Source organism: Heterocephalus glaber, unplaced genomic scaffold (genome assembly GCF_053883595.1).
Source record: "Heterocephalus glaber isolate CG9 unplaced genomic scaffold, H.glaber_assembly_v1.0 deba00001813, whole genome shotgun sequence".
Taxonomy (NCBI): Eukaryota; Metazoa; Chordata; class Mammalia; order Rodentia; family Bathyergidae; genus Heterocephalus; species Heterocephalus glaber.
The window spans coordinates 3,810,930-3,831,716 of record NW_028258484.1 but is presented as its reverse complement, the minus strand read 5'-3'; the positions used below and the strand labels follow the sequence as shown (position 1 = coordinate 3,831,716).

Here is a 20,787-nt window from a genome sequence, read left to right as displayed (position 1 = left end):
TACTTTTTATATTTATCCTGTTTCCTCGAATGGAGGGATGGGGCAGAGCTATGTTTTTCTTGTCTGTCAGGCCATTAAGGCATAAATCAAGTGACTTTATCATATAATTTAAAGAATTTATTGACTTCTTCCCTTTCTGCAAAGGATCGCTCCATTCCCTTTCTGCAAAGGATCGCTCCATTCCCTTGAATTTGGAGGGGAAGGAATAGTGTAGGTTATATAGTAATGATAACTATTACTTGCCCTCCCAAATGTGTATTCTGGTCTTTTCCTATGACCCATGATCTTCCATTCAATCTGCAAGTAATACCCATGTATATCATTTACCTCCTATCCCTTGGTGGCCTGCAAATGTGGGTGACCTATAGTACAGTGAACTGTTTGTCTTTTTAAATTCGTATGGTCTTTTCTGACCACATTGTGAGTGTTCATAGTTTGGGGAGTGGGAAGTATGGATCAGAGTCCTACTTTGTATTATGAATCATTACATTCTGGCAATAGTGGTTTTGCCCAACTTCTGGTGTGCCCAGAGGCTAGTGCTCAGTTTATTAGGAGAGAAACTAATTTAAAACATGCATCTTCACAAGCAACATGAGGACTCAAAAACTAGTCTTAAAATAGATTTCGAAAAAAAATGTATATTTTAGGAAAAGGATATGGTCCAAGGCTTTGCCACTGACACAGTAGGCAGGCCAGGTGTTGGGGACCATTTTATTTGAGAAACTTTGTGCTCTTTTCGTATTGTGAGCAGGCACAGTGCACTGGGGTAAAATATACTTCCTGAGATCTACAACAATCTGCCCAATCAAGGTAGAAGTTTTTCTGAAATGGTGAAAAGAGTGTAAGTGAAGGTGTTTTAAAATTCTAAATAATCACTCAGTGGGAGATGTACCGTAGTAGTGGGTTTGTTTCTGTGCTAGCCATGTGCCTTTCTTTTAGGTTACAGGGTAAAATATATATGGAAAATGAGCACATAGTTGTGAACAGCTGCAATAGAATTTTTTTTTTTTTTTGGTACCAGGGATCGAACTTGGGTCCTTGCGTAGCAGGCATCGAAACCACTGAGCTAAATCCCCAGCCCAAATTTTTTATGAGTTAAATCTTTCCTTGTTTTTGATAGGGTAAAGATAAAGCTGAAATGCAGAATATGTGGAAACCAGCTTTACTAAAGTAGGACACAGTTCATACTTATGAGTGAAAAACTTGGGTAGTCTGGAAGAAAAATTTAAAGATAGTGTATTGTTCATTCATTCATTTATTTTTTTAGTGACAGAGTCTCACTATGTAGTTTAGGCCAGCCTTGAACTCACTGTGTAGCCCAGGCTCACCTTGAACTCACAGTGATCCTCCTGCCTCAGCCTCCCCAGTGCTGGGATTACAGGTGTGCACCACCACGCCCAGCAAGGTTTTCAGTCTTTGTGCCAAGAATTCCTTCAAGTTAGAGATCTTTTAAATTCTTATTTCCTCATTGAGTAGCACAGTGTGGCAAATAATTGTTTAATAAAAGTTAATTTCTGGAAAATATACATCAAATATGAATTAAACAACTTTAAAAAAAAGTTAACTTCTGGAAGTCTTGTCTTTCCAAGATTTTAAGTTAGCTCCATAGAATTTTAACATTTGAGTACTCTCTACCAAGGAATTATTGTGGTTTATATTCTTGACTGTGAACTTGCCTTTTTTCCCTTCCATTTCTTTTTTTTTTTTTTTTTTTAGAATTAGTTTTTCTCCAAGCTTTTGAGAGTCAGGAAATATAACCTAGAGGAAATTCAGTGCAGTTTTATATACATTTTATCAGTTTTACAATAACCCACAACCTTCTAACCAACTTTATATACATTTTATCAAAAATTCTGGTTCTTGCTACTTGAACCAGGAATCCAAAAAGACATTTTATGTACAGCAGACTGCCCTTGTTTGGAAAAAGTTGCTAGTGTAGCATCAAACTTAATGGAGTCCCTTACCTTTTAATTCCTTTTTTAAGTGTAGCAGCTTAAGGTCAGACCTGGTTAAATTATCTTGGTGGGGATGAGTTGGAGAATAAAGATGAGTGACAATTTTGTTAAGATGGTAAACCAAAAATTGCTAAGAACTGATATCCAGGCTTTCTCCTGCTACTTGCTGTTTGGCCTTTGTGACTGTTTATTAGCACCTCCACCAGAGGGTGTGAAGGGAAAGAGGCTAAAAGCTAATTAGTGAGTTTCTGATGTTTGCTAGTATATAGACTAGAAATACTAGTCTGGGGGTGGGGTTGGGTATAGCTCAGTAGTAGAATGCTTGCCTGGCATCCACAAAGTCCTGAGTTCAATCTGCAAAACAAAACAAAAAACTTCTAGTTTAGTAAATTGAACTATCAGGAATGCTTTAACTGTATATTACTATGCAGAATAGAGATGTTTAAAGACCTTAAGAAAATATAATTTTAAAAATGGGAATGCAACACCCCCAGGTTGGGATCATACTTTTTATGTGGCTTAATCTTTTTTTAAGATTGTTGCTTTTTGTTTTTTTGTATTACAATTCTTCAGTGAAAAAAAATTGTCCATATATCTTAGTGGTACTGTTTATGTTGGCTAGAGTCCTAGAAGTACTATTGCTAGGTGAAATTTTAAGTAATTACATTTAAAATTTTTGTAGATACCACCTTCAAAATGCTGGCCAAATTTAATAGTTTAAAAATGTATAGTTTAAGAAGTTTGTCCGTCTTAGGCATAAGTGCTTGGCCATCTAAATGACTGGAATTTGAGGTGGAGGTATGTCCTTAGATTCAGTTAACACCTTTCTTGATAAGATTGTCACCTCCTGATCTGACATTCCCGTTAACGTCCTAATGGATCCCCATCTGATTCATTCAGCATAGAATGCTCATGTTACTTAACATGTATTGGTCTGCCATCTGCTAAGCACTGTGCTACATGTAGGGGATAGAGGTAAAACATGCTGTAACCCTCCACTTAGGAAGTGCAGAGTCTAGTGGAGGAAAGGGACAGACAAAATGGAGAGTTTTACTGGCTCCTATTGCCCTGGGTGTCATGGGAGTGTAGGTAAGAGCCTAGAGAGGAGAGATTCCTAATTCAATCTGGAAGGAATGAGGAATGCTTAAAATAGCTGAACCCTGAAAGAGCAGCATGAGCAAAAATGATGATACATAGAGGAGCCAAGAACCATACATGAAATTCAGGTGACTGTAGTGAGGACAGGCTGGAAATGAAGTCCAGTGTTAAAAGGGGACGATATCTGCTTCTGGGGAGTTTAGATTCAGTTTGTCCCAGGGTCACTGAAAGATTTTAAGAATCACTTGGTCAGATTTATGTTACCTTTTTTCTTTTCTCACCTTTAAAATAGTCATTATGGTAATGCAAGATTGGAGGTTGTCTGAAGTGGAGAGAAGGAAAAATTGCCCCATTACTTCTACCTTTTTCAAGGACTGAGGCACTTTTAAATCCAGACTTGGACCTGACTTAAACAGGTGTCTTTCTGTGTCTAATGAGTGGATAGACACTGTGTAGTTCAGAGTATTATTTTCACGCTCCTTGAACATGTGGGACAGTATCTGCATGAAATAAACTGTGTAGCCCTCCTTCCCCCATCATAATGTCTTCTTTTCCCTGGAAACTTTCCTTGACATCCTAAGGCATAATACAGTGCATAAAACTGTTGTCACACCCTACTGATATCCTGGCATCTTTGGCGTTAATGAAACTTTATAATTCCTCATGTCTCCAGTGTTACTGTCTTCTGTAGTCTGATTTGTGTCTGACAGTGGACATCTGTGTAAATGAGATTTACTATACAGTAGATAAATAGTGATCATTCAGGATTCACTTACATAGGGAATATTTAGGAAGCAGAAATTGGTTTTGGGTTTGGTGTTAGGGCCAATGGATGGGGTTTGAATATAGGACAGCTTAAATGGTGTTTCCTCTGGGAAGCCTTCCCTGAATCCATGTACTTTTCAGCCTGTGTGAGGATCCCCATGGTCCCTAGGGATTCCCATCTTTACATGGCTTTGAATGTTGTAGGCTTGTGTGTATGTGCATGGGGGAGAGGGGTTTGACCCCAGGGCTTTACCTGTGCAAGGCAAGTCCTCTACCACTGAGCTACATCCCTGGCCATTTTTATTTTTATTAGAAGAGGATAGCACTAAACTGCCTAAGCTGGCTTGAACTCCTTAGTTTAGCTTCCTGAGTGGCTGGGGCATGCACCACCACATCCAGCTTTGTAAGCATTTTAATGAGTACTTAACTGGAGATGCTTAGAGGGTAGTTGGTGTTCTCTCATTGACCTTTCCTCTAAAAAATAGAATTCAAAACTTTAGTGTCTTTATCAAGGAAGTCCCTTTTTCCAGTTTAAATCTAGCCTTAAACTGCCTAATATAATAGTCAAAAGCATGGGCTGTGGTGATCCTGCCTCTGCAACTTAGTAGTTGTCTAATGTATGTAAATTACTTATCCTTTCAAGTGCATCAGATTTCCTTATCCATAAAAAGAGGACAGTAGTACTTACCTTACAGTGTTATTGTGAAGAGTAAGAGGATGTATTTAAAATACTTAGTACAGTGGCTGACATAATAAAAGGTCAGTTAATGTTCGTGAGCAACAGTCTTAACCTATCCTCCATTTAGTTAAGTTTCCCTTACTAATTATAAAATGTTTTCAGTTAAGAAGCTCTGTTACATAGGACAGTGTTAGAGACTTGGAGGATGTGACCCATATTTTTTTGCTTTTTAATACAAGTTTTGTCTTCTCTCCAGGGTAGTACGTAACATATCTATATTTCTGTGCAAAAGAAACACTTTCTTTTTTAATTTTTATTTTTATTTTTTTGGTACCAGGGATTGAACTCGGCACCTTGTACTTTCAAGGCAGGCGGCGGAACCACTGAGCTAAATCCCCAGCCCAGAAGAAACACTTTCTAGTGCATCCATAATGTAGCTTCTAGTACTGTACTTCATTACAAATCAGTACATAGCTGTTCTCTTATGGAGAGAGCAAGTTATGTGGATCCTTTCCCAAATCCTTCCCATTATTTTCATTGTGTCAGCTTCTTCATTAGAATTTCAATCTTCCCCCTCCACCCTAATTGTGTGAACTGCCTCTTGAGTGCTAGATAAGCATTTTACCACTGTCTATGTCCCTGGCCCTTCTTTCTCTTAAATCTCATTTATATTTGGAGGCCATTTCAGGAAGCATTTTTGACTATTCTGGCCCAGTCAGCCAAAGCTTGTGTGAAGTACCAAGTTCTAGGTGAAGTTAGTAACTCCTCAAAGAAAGGATGGTATTATAGGACTGCTTATCTTGGAAATAGAATAAATAAATTGACAATTAGGGAACATTTAGATGGTTTGAATTGAATAATAGAGATGTTAAGTGGATTGTATAAGAATCTGAAGAGTCAGAAATATTTGTGGACATGCTGTGTTTTGAAGAATTAATGTTTGATGCCAAAGGAATAGAAGGGCCTTTTGTGTAGAAGTAGCAGCAAAGGGACAGATATGGTTGGGGATATATGGGGAGTTTTGGGTTCGTACCACCTGATAATCCTTGCTTTTTTGGTGGGAGGTAGTACTGAGATTGAACCCTGGGTCTTTGCACTGAACTGTATTCTGAGCCCTTTTTATTTTGAGACTGGGTCTTCTTAAGTTGCCCAGGCAGGACTCTTAGCTTGGGCGATTCCTGCCTCAGCTGCACACATGGGATTAACCACTTACCACTCCAATTATTTAAATATAAGATGACCAAAAATTGAATTTTTCATTAATTTTTATAAGAAACTATAACAGGAAATACAAAAATGACAGTTTTGTCGAATTTATTCTATACAGGAATTAACTGGTTGAAATGACACCCGCCCAAGCTCAAGCTAGTAAGTAAACAAACATGCTGTCTGAGTGATACTCTGGGTGAACTGTTAAGTGGTTAAAGGTGTATGCCATTACTCCCAGCTTGCCCTGATTTTATTTTGTTTCATCTTGAGTAATGTGGGCTTGTGAAAACGGCACTAGAAACTCTTTTAGAGTAGGGAAGTGAGATGATTTTTTTTTAAAAAAAAAAGCATTTACAGTATTGGGGGACTGAGGTACCAGTCTGGAAGGTATTAGGAAGTGTGAACTGATGAGGACCTTAGGAATATGGAGGCTATGCCAAATTTGAACAGGCTTATTAGAAATAAATGGAAGGATTTCATTATAAACGAGATGAAGTTACAAAGGAAAAGAGCTTTCTCACCAGTCTTTATAAGCCATTACATTCTTTAGCTTCTCCGTATTTCTGGATTTAATCCTTGAAGACTACCTATTCTGCTGTGGTAAGGCCCCCTCCGCCCATCAGACTCAGGACCTTGCACTTGTGAGGCAGGTGCAGTGCCACTGAGCTAAATCCCCAACCCCTGTGGTATACTCTTTAGTTGAATTGCAGTAGCTTCTTCATTGGTCGTTGCCATTTACATGCCTTTTCACTTTATTTTTTATTTATTTATTGGTACCGGGGATCGAACTCGGGTCCTTGCCCTTGCGCAGCAGGGGGTGAAATCACTGAGCTAAATCCCTGGCCCTTTTCACTTTATTTATTTATTTATTTTGGTACCAGGGATCGAACTCGGGTCCTTGCGCTTGCAAGGCAGGCGGAGGAACCACTGAGCTAAATCCCCAGCCCTCTCTTCACTTTATTTTAATCTACCTCTACCCAACTGGTCTCTCTAAAGCACAATTCAATTCTGATACTCACCTGTTGCAAGTCTGATTAAATGCTGGCTGAGTATTCAAGATTGTCCACTAGTGATCAGGCTTCTTCAGACTGCCTGTCTGCGTTTTTCTGGATTGCTTCCTTTATTAAAACATGCTGTATATTTCAGAAAATTTTTCTTTCTTTTAACCCTCAGTGTGTCCTGTTTTCCAGAGCCATTCTGCTGTTTCTCACAGAAAACCATACTACCTTTCTCTTGTCCTAGTCTTTTACATAATGAAATTTTAATTCATTTTCAAGTCTCAGCTGAAATCTTGACAACAACATGGCCACTTCCCTAATCATCCTTTCTCCTGTAGTTTCTTTTTAAGCTGTATTGGGGCAAACTTTTCTTCCCATCTGATTTTTGCATCTGTTTTCAATGTAAATGCAGTTGTAATACTTGACTTATTGGCCAGCCAAATATCCTTAATCCTACCTCTTGCCTGAATGCAGGGTAACAGTTTTGCAAGGTGGATGCTTCTAGGTTATTCCTGTACATCTGGAGTACTGACTTGGAAATTTACAAGAAATAAAGTGGTTTTCCTTTGTAGGTATAGAGTTCTGGCCTGGAGTATTCAAAAGAGCCAGATACGTTTTGCTCTGTGTGTGCGTGCGCATATATGTGTGTGAGAGAATGTAATCTTTGTAGCTAGTGGTTCTTAATTGGGAGGTATGATTTTGCTTTGCCAGAGGGAAGCATTTGATACATCTCTTTTTTTTGATGGTCATAATTTGCAGGAGACTACTGATATCTAGTGAGTGGAAACTTAGAGGTGCTACCCAAATATCCTTCAATGCACAATATTGCCCTCATGTCAGAAACTTACTCAGCCCCAGATGCAATAATACTGTCCTTGAGAAACTTTGCCCTGGAGGTGTATTTTTGTTTCCACTTGTGTTAAGTAGAAGTTTGACCTTGGATCTCTGTTGCAGTTTAAAATAATAGAGTCAGCCCAGGAAAGCACCCTAGAAGTCACATAATTGAACTTTATCTCACTTTACCCTCCTTAGAACAGTGTTCTGCCTGATACTAATAGATGTAATGGGGGAGGGGGGAGAGTGCTTATTAAGTAACTTTGGTAAAGGCAAACCTTTGAGTATTCATTATGATAAAGTACATTGTGGATCTCCATCAGGAAAGTTTATTTCCCCAGATATTTTGCATTTTACATCTTCCTGTCACTAAAATTTTAATTTCCTTGGAAAAGGAACCGTAACCCAGCCTAATATTTAATCGCTGAAGAACTTTGATTTGGTGGCTCTTTTCATCTCTACAAGATTACTGCACAATCTTAATTTATGTTAGTAACAGCAGGTGCAGTAGTGTCATCTATATTTGTCATATTGTAGTATAATAGATATACTAACAATTAGGATATTTCTTTATTTTGAATAAAACAATAATGATTACTATCTATTCCCATTAGTAAATTGGATATTTTAATCCCAGTCTTAAATCTACTTCCCAGGTAGTTACAAGGATTAGTTAATTATAGCTTTTAATGCTCTATATTCTTTGGAGAAAGATGATTTATCATAAGCTGATATGCTATTTTTGCAAAACTGTTTAAGTTTGACAGACTTTCTCTATTTTAAATTGTTGAGTGAAGCTTTTTCAGATTTGTGAGGTCAAGTGGGATTGGAATCAGTATGCTGTTTTCTTTTTTTGGTACTGGGGATTGAACCCAGGGTCTGTATATGCACTGAGCTGTATCCTGAATCTTTTTTTTGGACATAGGGTCTTGCTAAGTTGTCCACTCTGCCCTGTAACTTACATACTCATATCTCAGCCTTGCAAATAGCCAGGATTACAGGTATCAGTGTGCCTAGCTCAGTATGTTAAGTTTAAGAAATTTAACTATGATGTTTTGCTGTACTTGGGTTTTTGGCTCTGAGAATTTCCATCATTTTCTTTTTGATTTCCTCCTTTATGCCACACAATACATATTTATGGTAGAGACATTACATAAACCAAATGACTTTTTAATAATAAAAATAAGGTCCTAGTATGTTTTATAAAACTTTTCACTGAACAGCGGAGCACACACTTCATGTCAGGAAATAGAGCTCAGCAGTGCTTGCTTCTTTTTTTTCTGTCTGTCTGTCTGTCTTGTCTTGTCTTGACTTTCCTTTCCTTTCCTTTTTCCTTTCCTTTCCTTTCCTTTCCTTTTTCCTTTCCTTTCCCTTTCCTTTTCTTCCCTTTCCCTTTCCCATTCCCTTTCCCGTTCCCGTTCCCGTTCCTTTTCTTTCCGTTCCGTTCCGTTCCGTCTTCCTCTGTAATTCAGGCTGGTCTTGAACTCACTATGTAGCCTAGGTTGGCCTCAAACTTGTGGCAGTCTTGCCTCAACGTCCTGTGCTGGGATTACAGGCATGCACTACCATACCCGGCTTTGCAATGCTATTTTCTATGTTGCATAGTATTCTATTGTATGAGTAATTCATAATTTAAATTATTGGGTATCTAGTTTGTTTTCTTTTTATAAGCAATGGCATGAAGTAGTAAAATAAAAGCAAATCTAGACATATCATTTGCGGGGTATTAGGTATTGTACTCTGTTCCTTTGCACTGAGCTGCATCCCCAGGCTTTAAAAAGTCTTGCTAAATTGCCCAGGCTGGGTTTCGATTTGCCATTCTCCTGCTTCATCGTCCCAGAGTTGCTGAGATTATAGGCCTGTACCACTACTCCTAGCTGAGGAAAAAGAGGGGTTTTTTTGATGTCCTAAATTTAGGTGGTGTTGTATGGCAATTGTAGCTAATAGTGCTATGTCTGTGTTTTGATATGTGCTTTCCTTTTTTTGTGTGCATGAGTCTTTAAGTACAATGATGTTTGAGATAATCAGTTGCTTTATATTTTTCCCATGCATTAAAAAGTCATAGACATTTATTCCTTCTATATTAGCTTTTTTCTCCAGATTATAACAATGCAAGTGTTAATGGATAATTTTGCCAGGTAATAGTTTGAGTCAATGAAAATGCTTTGTGTAATCATCACAGCAGCCTTAAAGGTAAGCTCTGTTATTTATAGATGGGCAAACTAAGGGACTGGAGTAGTGGAGTAATTTACAGGAGGTAGGTGGAGCCAGGATGTGAACCCAAATGTCATTTGGGCTCATAATACTGAATCTCAGCATAACAGTTCAGGTCAGTGAAGGAAGAAGGATATGAATCCATCTACTTATGTATTTTTTGACAGGGTGTCTGTGTAGTCCAGGCTGGTCTCAACTCACTGTGCAGCCCAAGCTGCCCTCAAACTTGTGATTGTCCTGCCTCAGCCTCCCAAGTGCTGGCATTACAGGTGTGTGCCACCACACCCAGCTTTAAATTTTTTTAGCAGTAGTGTTTCTTTGGGAATTTTTTTCTGAAAGGAAGTGGTCACCACTGTCTCTCCTCACTAAGAGAATTGGTTTAGTAATTATTCTTTTTTTTTTTTTTTTTTTTTGGTACTAGGGATCGAACTCAGAACCTTGCTCTTTCGAGGCAGGCGGCGGAACCACTGAGCTAAATCCCCGGCCCAGTAATTATTCTTCATAGTGCATTCTCTGGGGATATTATGATCAGGAAAAAAATGTGAATAAACTCTTGCCTTTGAGATGATTGTTGTCAGTTTCATAGACAATTTGAGAAGGCTGTAGTTACAAGAGTCTTGTTAGAAGAGATTTGAGCCAGCATATTTTTCTTTAAATTGAGAACTTTAAGCCGGGCTTGGGGTTGCACGCCTGTAATCTCAGCAGTCAGAAGGCTGAGGCAGGACGATTGCTGCAAATTTGAGGCCAGTCTGGGCTACATAATGAATTCAAAGCCAGCCTGAAGTTACACAGCAAGACCCTGTCTTTAAAAAAAAAAAAAAAATAGAGAGCTTTAAAGAATTTCATTATGTAGTAACTTTGGAAATTTACTACTTAGGTATCTCCTCTGATGTGCTCTTAACTAGGACCCTTTTATTTGTGCTGGGTGAACCTGATTTTCCTGTTTTGTGTGTAACATGGGTCCCCAGAAGGAGCTTTTGTGCCATTACTGAGGCTTACTATAGTGCTTTTTTGGCAGTAGGGTATATAATTCTTTCCACATGTCATAATAATCATCTGTCACTGATGTGCCTCATTGCCTTGCCATAATGTCAACTATATATTGATATTCTAAAGAGTAGGAGTTGAATCGATGGATCTGATAGAAATTTTTCTTTATGGGAAAATATTTGCATATTATTTAACTGACTCAAAATATTTTGAACAAATAACTTATATTTGGTTCACCTGCCAACTTGTCCAGAACTCAACTGTTACTCTATTAGGAATTAGTATTAAATTTAAAATCAGAAATGAAAAAGTGAACATCTACCAATTTGCGTTATACACAATGCAATATGCCAGAAAGTCCATGAGGATTAAATAAGACCCAAATATCTGCTTCTTTCATAGAATGTTCATTGAGACACAACCCTAGAATAAGGAACTTTTAGTATTTATATAGGGCAGTACACAGATTTTTAACTGTATGTGTATTGATGCTTCTACAAATAATGTTTTCTCATTCTGGATTGTCATAAAGAAGTTAATGTAATGCTGTAGAGCCTGCCATCCCATATCAGCATTAATCTAAAAATTAAAGTGCCGGTCCACATTGGAGATTGCCCTTTTCTGGTGAGGGGAGAGAAGGCTTGCATAGTTTAGTGAATTCACAAACACAAGACTTTTTACACCGAAAAATTGGTAAGAACCACAGAGAGCTTTTGTGGGTTATTATTTATACATGTTTGCTTTATTAGAAACGCTGAGAAATTATAAAAATAATTATTTACTACCTAATTTAAAAATAACAAGACCATTACTGTGAAAAAAAGTTTCAGCCATAGCCAAAACAAAGATGTAATGAAAGGTACTTTTTATATTTTTGCAAATCTTTTAATTATCTAACTTAATAGAAAACAACTGGGTTCTCATGTTTGCTGCATTCGTTCTATTGTGTTATCATTTTAATAGGAATATATAAGGAAAATCTGGCCGTGGTCTGGGAGTGTGGCTCAGTTGCAGGGTGTAGGATTGATGCACAAAGAAAGCCCTGGCTTTGATCCCTAGTACCTCAAAAAAGCAAAGCAAATCTGGCTTCAGCAGATAAATAATTGGAAAAGAGAGAAGTTAATAGTCTTTTCAGATATCTGTATTTAACAAGTCTTTTCAGATATCCTTTGTGGCTCAGTAACTTTTCCAGTCTCTGGGACAAAATACTGACTACTGCAACCAAGAGAGGGAGGGGTTTATTTTGGTTCACATTTCTGCCCTAGTCTTCTGACTCCAGGGCTGGAATGCACGGCAGTGGGGCATGGCTGATGAATAGCAGCTGCTCACCTCCTGGCAGTTAGGGAGCAGAGAAAAAAGGGAGGAACTGGAAAGGGAGATTAAACTTTTCCAGGCCACACCCCCTGTGATCAGTCTTTTCTGACCAGACTCCACCTCCCAGCAGCAAGCCTGCTTTACTTCCCCCATAATACTATCACTTTCTAAACGTAGGAGGCTTTTGAGGGCCATTTTAAAGCTAAATCATAACATTTTTATGTTGCATCCAAACTCAACATGTTGTTACTTCATGAAGATTAGTTGTAAAGTGGAATCTAAAACTGTATCAACTAACCTTTCATACTGTTACATTAAAATCTAAATTACAGTTGGTCTGTTTTGAACTTAGTTTTACTCATACATGATTTTCTAACAAGCGTTGGTCATTTGGTCATTTACTGGGCAATACAAACTTTCCAAATGTTGACACATTATATATCAGAAATTCACATTTACTAGTATTACCACTAATCTGTTTAATTAGAAATACAGAAATGTTCAAGCTCATGGTGGATACAGGTTTTCAGAATACAGTACTAATTTTTGCTTGAAAACTCTGATTTTGTCATTGGAAACAAATACTAGTTTTCCTTAAATAGGTTCACTTTGTTCATTTTTTTTTTTTTTTTGGTACCGGACATCGAACTCGGGTCCTTGCGCTTGCGCAGCAGGTGGCGAAACCGCTGAGCTAAATCCCTGGCCCTACACTGTTCATTTTAAGAAAATGTCTGCCTACTCCCCAAGTTTGAATAATTGTATTTTGGTCTGTGAAATAAAAATAGTATTTCATGAAGAAAGGTTTTAAAATGAGCTTGCAGGTCAGTTCTACTAGTGCTTTTTCTCACATTTCATAAAGCAGCAAAGTGCTTTATGGGTACTTTTCCTTTGAATACAAAAAATATTAAAATAGGTATTCAGAAGGTCAAGATGTAATAAAATTAATTTTTACTGATTCATCAGGAGCACTCTAGCTGGCATGGTGGCACATGCCTGTAATCCCAGCACTCTGACACTGAGGCAGGAGTATCACAAGTTGGAGCCCAGCCTGGACAATTTAGCAACTTAATGACAGAAAAGGTGATGGGATGGAGTGGAGATGTAGGCCTTTGGGTTTAATCCCTAGTAATGGAAGGGAAAAAAAAGAGAACATTTTTAAGTGAAACTGACTTTGGTGACATGTCTTGATTTGTTCTAAGGTACAACAATTTTGCTTATCTTTGTTTTTATACCCTTATTGTACATGTCAACACAGTGAAAAAGGTAAATAATGTTTCAGTATATCTGTGAAAACATGGACTTCAGTCAGAATGGTCTTTGATGAGGTCCCAGAAGTCAAGAATCCATGCTTTAAGAATACCTGGCTTAGCTGGGGATTTAGCTCAGTGGTTCTGCCTCCTGCCTTGCAAGTGCAAAGACCAGAGTTCGATCCCTGGTGCCTGCCCCCCAAACCCCCTGTCTTAACACTTGGGAGGCTGAGGCAGGAAGATCTCCACAAGTTCAAGGCCAGCCAGTTTTTCTAAGTTCGTATAGGGCCTCATCATAGTAGTAGTTGTTGCTAAGGAAGTGAGTAGAGAGAGAAGGCAGAAGGAGGAATCTTGTATAGTACTAACATTCCAAGGTGGCACAGACAGGAGGAAGAGAATAAGATAATAGTAGTGTCAAGAACATCAGGAGAGGAAAATTTCAAGAAAGTCAGGATTGGCTGATGCTTGGGAGAAATCATATTAGAATGAGGAATACAGATTTGACTATTGGATTTAATAAGATTTACTGGTAACTTTTGCTAGAGCAGTAAGTATTGGAAGAGTGAAGACGCAGAGGCAGCTGTTTATACTATTTCTTTCAAAGGGTTTAGGGGTAAAGGGAAAGAGACATGATGAGCAGTTGATTTGAGGACAGAGGAGACTTGAGTAAATTTTTAGGCTGAAAGGTAGGGGCCAGTAGAGAAGACATTGAGCATTCTGATCTGAAAAGAAAAAAAAGCTGATGAAGTAAATTGGTATTGCAGGTGTGGTACGTTTAGTTTTGTTGTTTAGTCCATACTAGAAGGGGAGTGAGAAGCTGGATTCCTGGCCAGAAAAATGTACAGAGATGTGTCATTTTATGTAAATATTTTTGTGAGAGTGTGAGGAGTTCCTTTACTAATTTTTTTCCCCGTCATTGAATGTTTTTGATCTGTTTGCTTTAATATTCACAGTGGGGCTGTAATTCATGTCTCGCACCTGGGGGCCTTGAGCCACTGGTGGTGGTACATGCATGACTGTTTTCATGCGTGACTACCACTTCTACCACCAGTGGTACAAACTGCCCAGTGGGAGTCATGCATGTACCACCAGTGGTTCAAGTCCATGGGACTATGTTAAATCCACTAATTTCAAGAAGTTTAAAGAAGTTTTTCTTTTTCTTTTTTTTTTTTTTGTACCGGGGATTGAATTCGGGTCCTTGTGCTTGCACAGCGGCGAAACCACTAGGCTAAATCCCTGGTCCCAAGAAGTTTTTCTTTTAAAGGCAGATGATTTACCTTTAATCTGTGATTATCTCAGAATGGAACTTCTATATTGGCACCTTTGAGTCTGTGGTTAACAAGTGACAAAAAGTAGAATTCTTTTCCTGGTGCGGGGATTATATTTCCCTTATCCTTTCAGATGGAAAGACATTCAGGTCTCTAGAATGGCTCCAGAGCATTTTTTCTGGAGACATAGTTTCAACAAGAGCCTCAAGTAGTACTTGTATGAAAACATGTATTGTTCTGAATGCGCTTGTATTTTTGACTTTTTTTCTTCCTCTCTCTTCTAGCCTGTTCTCAGCGGAGGCAGTAAGGGGCCTTGGAGCTGGCCCCAGCACCGGGAGAGGCTGGACTTCCTGTCTCTCTGTGCTGAATGGCTGCGATGGCGCCCGCTCTCACTGACGCAGCAGCTGAAGCACACCACATCCGGTTCAAACTGGCTCCCCCATCCTCTACCTTGTCCCCTGGCAGTGCCGAAAATAACGGCAACGCCAATATCCTTATTGCTGCCAACGGAACCAAAAGAAAAGCCATTGCCGCAGAGGATCCCAGTCTAGACTTCCGAAATAATCCTACTAAGGAAGACTTGGGAAAGCTGCAACCACTGGTGGCATCTTACCTCTGCTCTGATGTAACAACTGTTCCCCAAAAGGAGTCTTTGAAATTGCAAGGAGTTTTCAGCAAGCAGGCAGTCCTTAAATCTCATCCACTCCTATCTCAGTCCTATGAACTCCGAGCTGAGCTGTTGGGGAGACAGCCAGTTTTGGAGTTTTCCTTAGAAAATCTTAGAACCATGAATCCGAGTGGCCAGACAGCTCTGCCACAAGCGCCTGTAAATGGATTGGCCAAGAAATTGACTAAAAGTTCAACACATTCTGATCATGACATTTCCAGTCCCCTCAATGGGGGAAAGCGAGCTCTCACTTCATCTGCTCTTCAGGGAGGTGAAGTGGGGGGATCTGACTCTGGGGACTTAAAGGGGGGTATGACCAATTGCACTCTTCCACATAGAAGCCTTGATGTAGAACACACAACTCTATATAGCAATAATAGCACTGCAAACAAATCTTCTGTCAATTCCGTGGAACAACTGGCACTTCAAGGAAGCAGTAGGTTATCACCTGGTACAGACTCCAGCCCCAACTTGGGGAGTGTCAAGTTAGAGGGCAAAAAGTCCCCCATGTCTTCCATTCTTTTCAGTGCTTTAGATTCTGACACAAGGATAACAGCTTTACTGAGGCGCCAAGCTGATATTGAGAGCCGAGCTCGCAGGTTACAGAAGCGCTTACAGGTTGTGCAAGCCAAGCAGGTGGAGAGGCATTTACAGCATCAGCTGGGTGGGTTTTTGGAGAAGACTTTGAGCAAATTGCCGAACTTGGAATCCTTGAAATCCCGGAGCCAGTTAATGCTGACCCGAAAGGCTGAAGCTGCCTTAAGAAGAGCTGCCAGTGAAACCACCACTTCAGAAGGACTTAGCAACTTCCTGAAAAGTGATTCAATTTCAGAAGAATTGGAAAGATTTACAGCTAGTGGCATAGCCAATTTGAGATGCAGTGAAAAGGCATTTGATTCAGACATCACTGACAGTAGTTCTGGAGGGGAGTCTGACATTGAAGAGGAAGAACTGAGCAGAGCTGATTCTGAGCAGTGCCATATACCCCTGTGAGTAGAACCCATGCATGCATGTCATTCTTGAGAAGTGTTGGGGTGAGGAAGAAAGACTTAAGTCCCCATTTTGGAGAGACTAGAATTCTTTGTATATTGGTGTCCAAGTTCCATTTTATCTTTTTTTCCTAGTTTTAGGTTAGTGGATGCCTATACTTTATAGTGACAAAGGGAAAGTATTTGTGTTGCTGTAGGGTAAAAGGTGCTAATTTCCTTTTGAACTCTTACTGAAAAAAATAGAAGACAGACTATTTGTTAAATTGTACCAGTATCTCTTTGAATTCTGTTGATGCATTCTGTTGAAAGTAAACGTAGGACATTTTAGTTTCAATGGCTTGCCTATTGAGATTTTTTTTTCCTAGTAAGTAAACTTACTTGAACTTGTAAGTAATTAACTTCATTAACTTGGCTGGAATTTAGAGTTGCTTTTAATTGAAGTTTCAGGAGAGAACATTCTCAGATCTTCAACTTTAACACTTGAGATCTTTTTACTGTTGGAAAAGTAAACTTCTTTGCTCTGCTCTCATATCACAACCATCAACACTGAAGACATCTGTTACCTCAGAAGGTGTGAGGATTTCAATAGCAAGCAGGCCATTAGTTCTAGTGAACACCAGCTGACTGTCCTTTAATTCGGTCAGTTCTGACATTACCTGGAGGTAGTGCCAGATCCAACAGTTTTGAGGGTTTAGTCCCCAAGATTACCCTTCATCCCAACCTTCCCCCCAAATATTTTAGATGCCTTGTTAAGCCCCAGGTTGTTTTCACCTGTGCCTCTGAATGACTGCTATAAATCAGGGTGCCTACAACCCCCTTAGCAGATTTAATTAATTTCTTTGAGTAGCTTATAGAACTCAGGGAAGCACTATCTTGCTAGTATCTTATAAATAGTATAAAATACAAAGATGAAGACATGTATAGAGCAAGGTATGGGGGAATGGGCAGAGAGGTTCCAAGCCCTCTCTGGGCTCAACCACCCTCCAGGGACCTCTTACGTATTCAGCTCTCTGGAAGTTCTCCCTGTTTTTATGGAAGCTTGATTACATTGGCATAATTGATTATATCCTTTGCCATTGATGAACAGTTTAGCTTTCAGTCTCTCCCCTCCTCAGAGGTGGCGGGGTGGGGCAGGGGTGAGACCTAAAGTCCCAACTCACTGTTTCTGTTGATAGGCCCATCTGGAGCTGCCTCGGAGTTGCTGGTTATCAATTCAGCTTATTAGCATAGATTTAAAAGACACTATTACTTTGGAGAGTTCAAGGCTTTTAATCGTATTGCTAGGAAACAGATAAAGACCAAATGTATATTTCACATTATCACACTTAAATTTTAAGGACGAACAATTAGAAGATGTCAGAGTATTTTATATGTTGCCTGTTAGCACAGCCCGTTTTCACAGCTTGATTGATTCTCTTCCTAAAAGGCCCCAATTTTGTCAGATGATCTTTTTGGTTTGAGAAAATTTTATATACACTTTGTATGGGTGACATATCGGATTGGCATGATGGAGCCAGAGGTATTTTACTCTTGTTCTCTCTAAAATCTACATTCATATGTTTAAATAAATCTATATTTACTACTTATGGATATTAGACTTGTGAGAGGAGGGAACATGAGAAGTTAGGAAAGATGGGCATGATAGTTGACTAGTGGATCCTCTTCATTTCCTCTTCCGGTAGAGATGTTTTAAAGTCTGCATTATTAGAGAGAGCTGAAATGGGTGAATATGTTGGAAAAATACTTTTGCCCTGCTGGTAGTAAAAAGATAACTGATTCTTACTGTAGAATTTTGTAGTTACTTATATACGTTTCTCAGGTTTGTTTATATTATCCACTTAGATAACATTGTGTATGTGAATTGAAACTGTTGTTTGTATTTTGAAGGGAAAAGCCTGGGTATTTTTTGTTCAATTTCTGTTTTATAGACCTAGTTCTGTTATTTGTTCACCACACTCAACAGTTTACTACTTTGTTCACATTTTAGAGTGGTATACTTCAGAAGCTTGTTACTTGTATAACATAGTTACCTTTTCTTTAAGTGAATTAGTAGCTTAAGTCAGCTTGCCAATATTTGTGGCAAAATCCCCCAACTTTGCTGCATAATTCACTGCTTTAAAAATATCTTGATGAATATTAAACATTTTGTATTTAAAGTTAGACAGTTGAAGCATTGTAAATTGGACTTATTTTGTGTATTCAACAAAAAGTCACCTAGACTATAAGCTTATTGTGTTCAGGATGTACTGTATTGCGTTGAAAATATTTCTGAGGTTTGGTAAAGTTGTGGGTAAGTGTTCTAATCCAATGAAATCAAAATACCCAGGGACAGAATTTATTCTTACGGTGATCTAGTGACTTCAAAAGCATTTTAGTCCATTCACTTACTACTTAGTTTTATCACTTAATGTTCTGTTGATTGAAAGGGTGTGAAGTATAAGGATAGCCAGGGAATCATTTTGGGAAATTTTTTGGTGTCAGTTGAATCCCCTTCCAATTAAGTCAACTAAATCTTTAAAAACTTGAATTTCCATGCATCAGGCCATATAAAAGTAAAAAATTGGGCTCTGAAAGTACTGTCAAGCAGATGATCTTTTTGCACATTATAATTATATTTAAGTCAAAATCATCAATAAAACATAAATACCTTAAAGTTCTTATTGAGCAAGATCACCAGATTGACTTTTAAGATTGAGGTTTATTAGCTGGATCTTTGTTGAACAGCTCAATATTGGCTAGACAGTGAGAGTAGAGACATTGCTTTAATTAAAAAAGAAAACGAACTTTAAAAAATATATACTTAGAAACCTTTTCTTTGTAATCTAATAGTTCTCCCAAGTCTCATAACCACATTGAAATTGTTCAGTGCTAGAATGAGAAGTTAGTTAACTCTTCAACAGGAACTTGACCCAGTAGCTGTTTTATTCTTTTTCTAGAGATATTGTGGGCTGTATTTAGTCTGGGGAGCCATGACAAAAATATTTTGTTATGGAACCAGTTGAAATGAATTGTTTTAAAATGTTGCTTAAATTAAAAGTGGATGGCTCTGTGAAAATTAAAAGGTCTTCACTAAAAATTCAGTAGTGTTTTTCTTCTTTTCCTACCTTCAATAGTAATCTGTTCCTACCTTCAACAGTGATCTGTTGTGTAAGTCCTTGGCACGCTAGCAATAGCAGAATGAGGTTGTTGTATTTTGGACAAATTGTATGTTTGTCATTCTCCTATACTTAAGTAAGTATATAAAACAACTTCTCATAAGTTATTTTACTTTTGCCTAAATAAAGGGTATGGGCCTGGAATTGAATGACATTGTGTATGTATAATGACTGTTTTCTTGCTCTCTCCCTTTAATCTCTGTTTCCTATTTGTTCCTGAGAATCTTGAGAGATGTATCCTGGCAAAATAGAAAGGAGGGGAGGCAGGGCTTAGGACCTTTGAGACTAAACTAATCTGAAACATGGGATAAACCAGAGCTTTGGGATGATTTTGACAACTGATTTGAGTAAGTTAGGAAAAAAAAGCTTTTGACCAACTTATATCTGACAACAGAGTTGAGACATGTTGATAAGGAAATAATCATAGTCTACATTTGTTGAATTGGAGGGTAGGTAGTGTTTTAAGAGTTTTTCACTAACTTACACAGTCCTCAAAACTACAAGAAAGTAGATATTTTTTATCATATTATAGAGTTGGATTAAGGAATGGAAAGTTTTAAGTAACTTGCTTAATATGACACAGCCAATGAGAGAGCAAATACCCATAGTTACACTTGCTATATTTGCAGAAACAAATTGTCCATTAGCTTTGGTTGATGAAGAGTGATCTATCAAACATGTAAAATAAGGTATTTAATTTTATATACAGGAGACTAATATATATTTTGAGGAAAGGATATAATTTTCTTTATCTTAGCCACATGAACTATATTAAAAAATTTTTTTTGAGACAAGGTCTCGTATAGTTCAGGCTACTCTTGAACTCACTATGTGCAGTCCTGCCTTAGCCTCCTGAGTGCTAGGATTACAGGTGTGTGCTACCTTGCCTGGCTAACCACATGTACCGTTTAAGCCTCTAATGCCCTTTATTTAGGACAGGGTTGGGGGCATGATACTGAGGATTGAACCTAGGACCTTTTGCACTGAGCTACATCCTCAGCCCTTTTTATTTTTTGAGACAATGTTTTGCTAAGTTGCTGAGTTGCTCAGGTGGGGTTGGAATTTACTATGGTCCTATCCCAGAGTGCTGGGGTAATAGGTATGCACCACAGTGGCCAGCTTTTTTTTTTTTTTTTTTGGGGGGGTGTATGTGTGGAGTAAAAATGGGTTGTATTGGGAAGGGGAATTTGCTGGGGCAGACATAGATAATATCTAGGAAGTGGCTGGAGTGTCCCTTCTCTGTCCCTGTGGGCCACCTCTCCCCTAGTTGAACCCAGGGACTTTGAACTCAACTGCATTGCCCAGCAGGTGTGGTCCCCCCCTCCCCCCTTTGAGATTGAGTCTTGCTAAGTTTCCTGATCTGGGCTTGAATTTGCAGTCCATCTGCCTCAGCCTCTCAGAGTAC

General features: G+C 38.6%; 1 protein-coding gene across 6 annotated transcripts in view; it reads left to right on the top strand.

Annotated features, from left to right (window-relative positions):
* Positions 1-20,787, top strand: part of Kansl1 (KAT8 regulatory NSL complex subunit 1) — a 188,390-nt gene that overhangs the window by 33,529 nt on the left and 134,074 nt on the right. For all 6 annotated transcript variants that reach the window (XM_087203853.1, XM_004868652.4, XM_004868653.4 and 3 more), the window contains one exon: positions 14,856-16,227. In XM_087203853.1, the coding sequence (XP_087059979.1) occupies positions 14,939-16,227 (1,289 nt within the window). In that variant the 5' untranslated portion in view covers positions 14,856-14,938. The remainder of the gene's footprint in view (positions 1-14,855; positions 16,228-20,787) is intronic.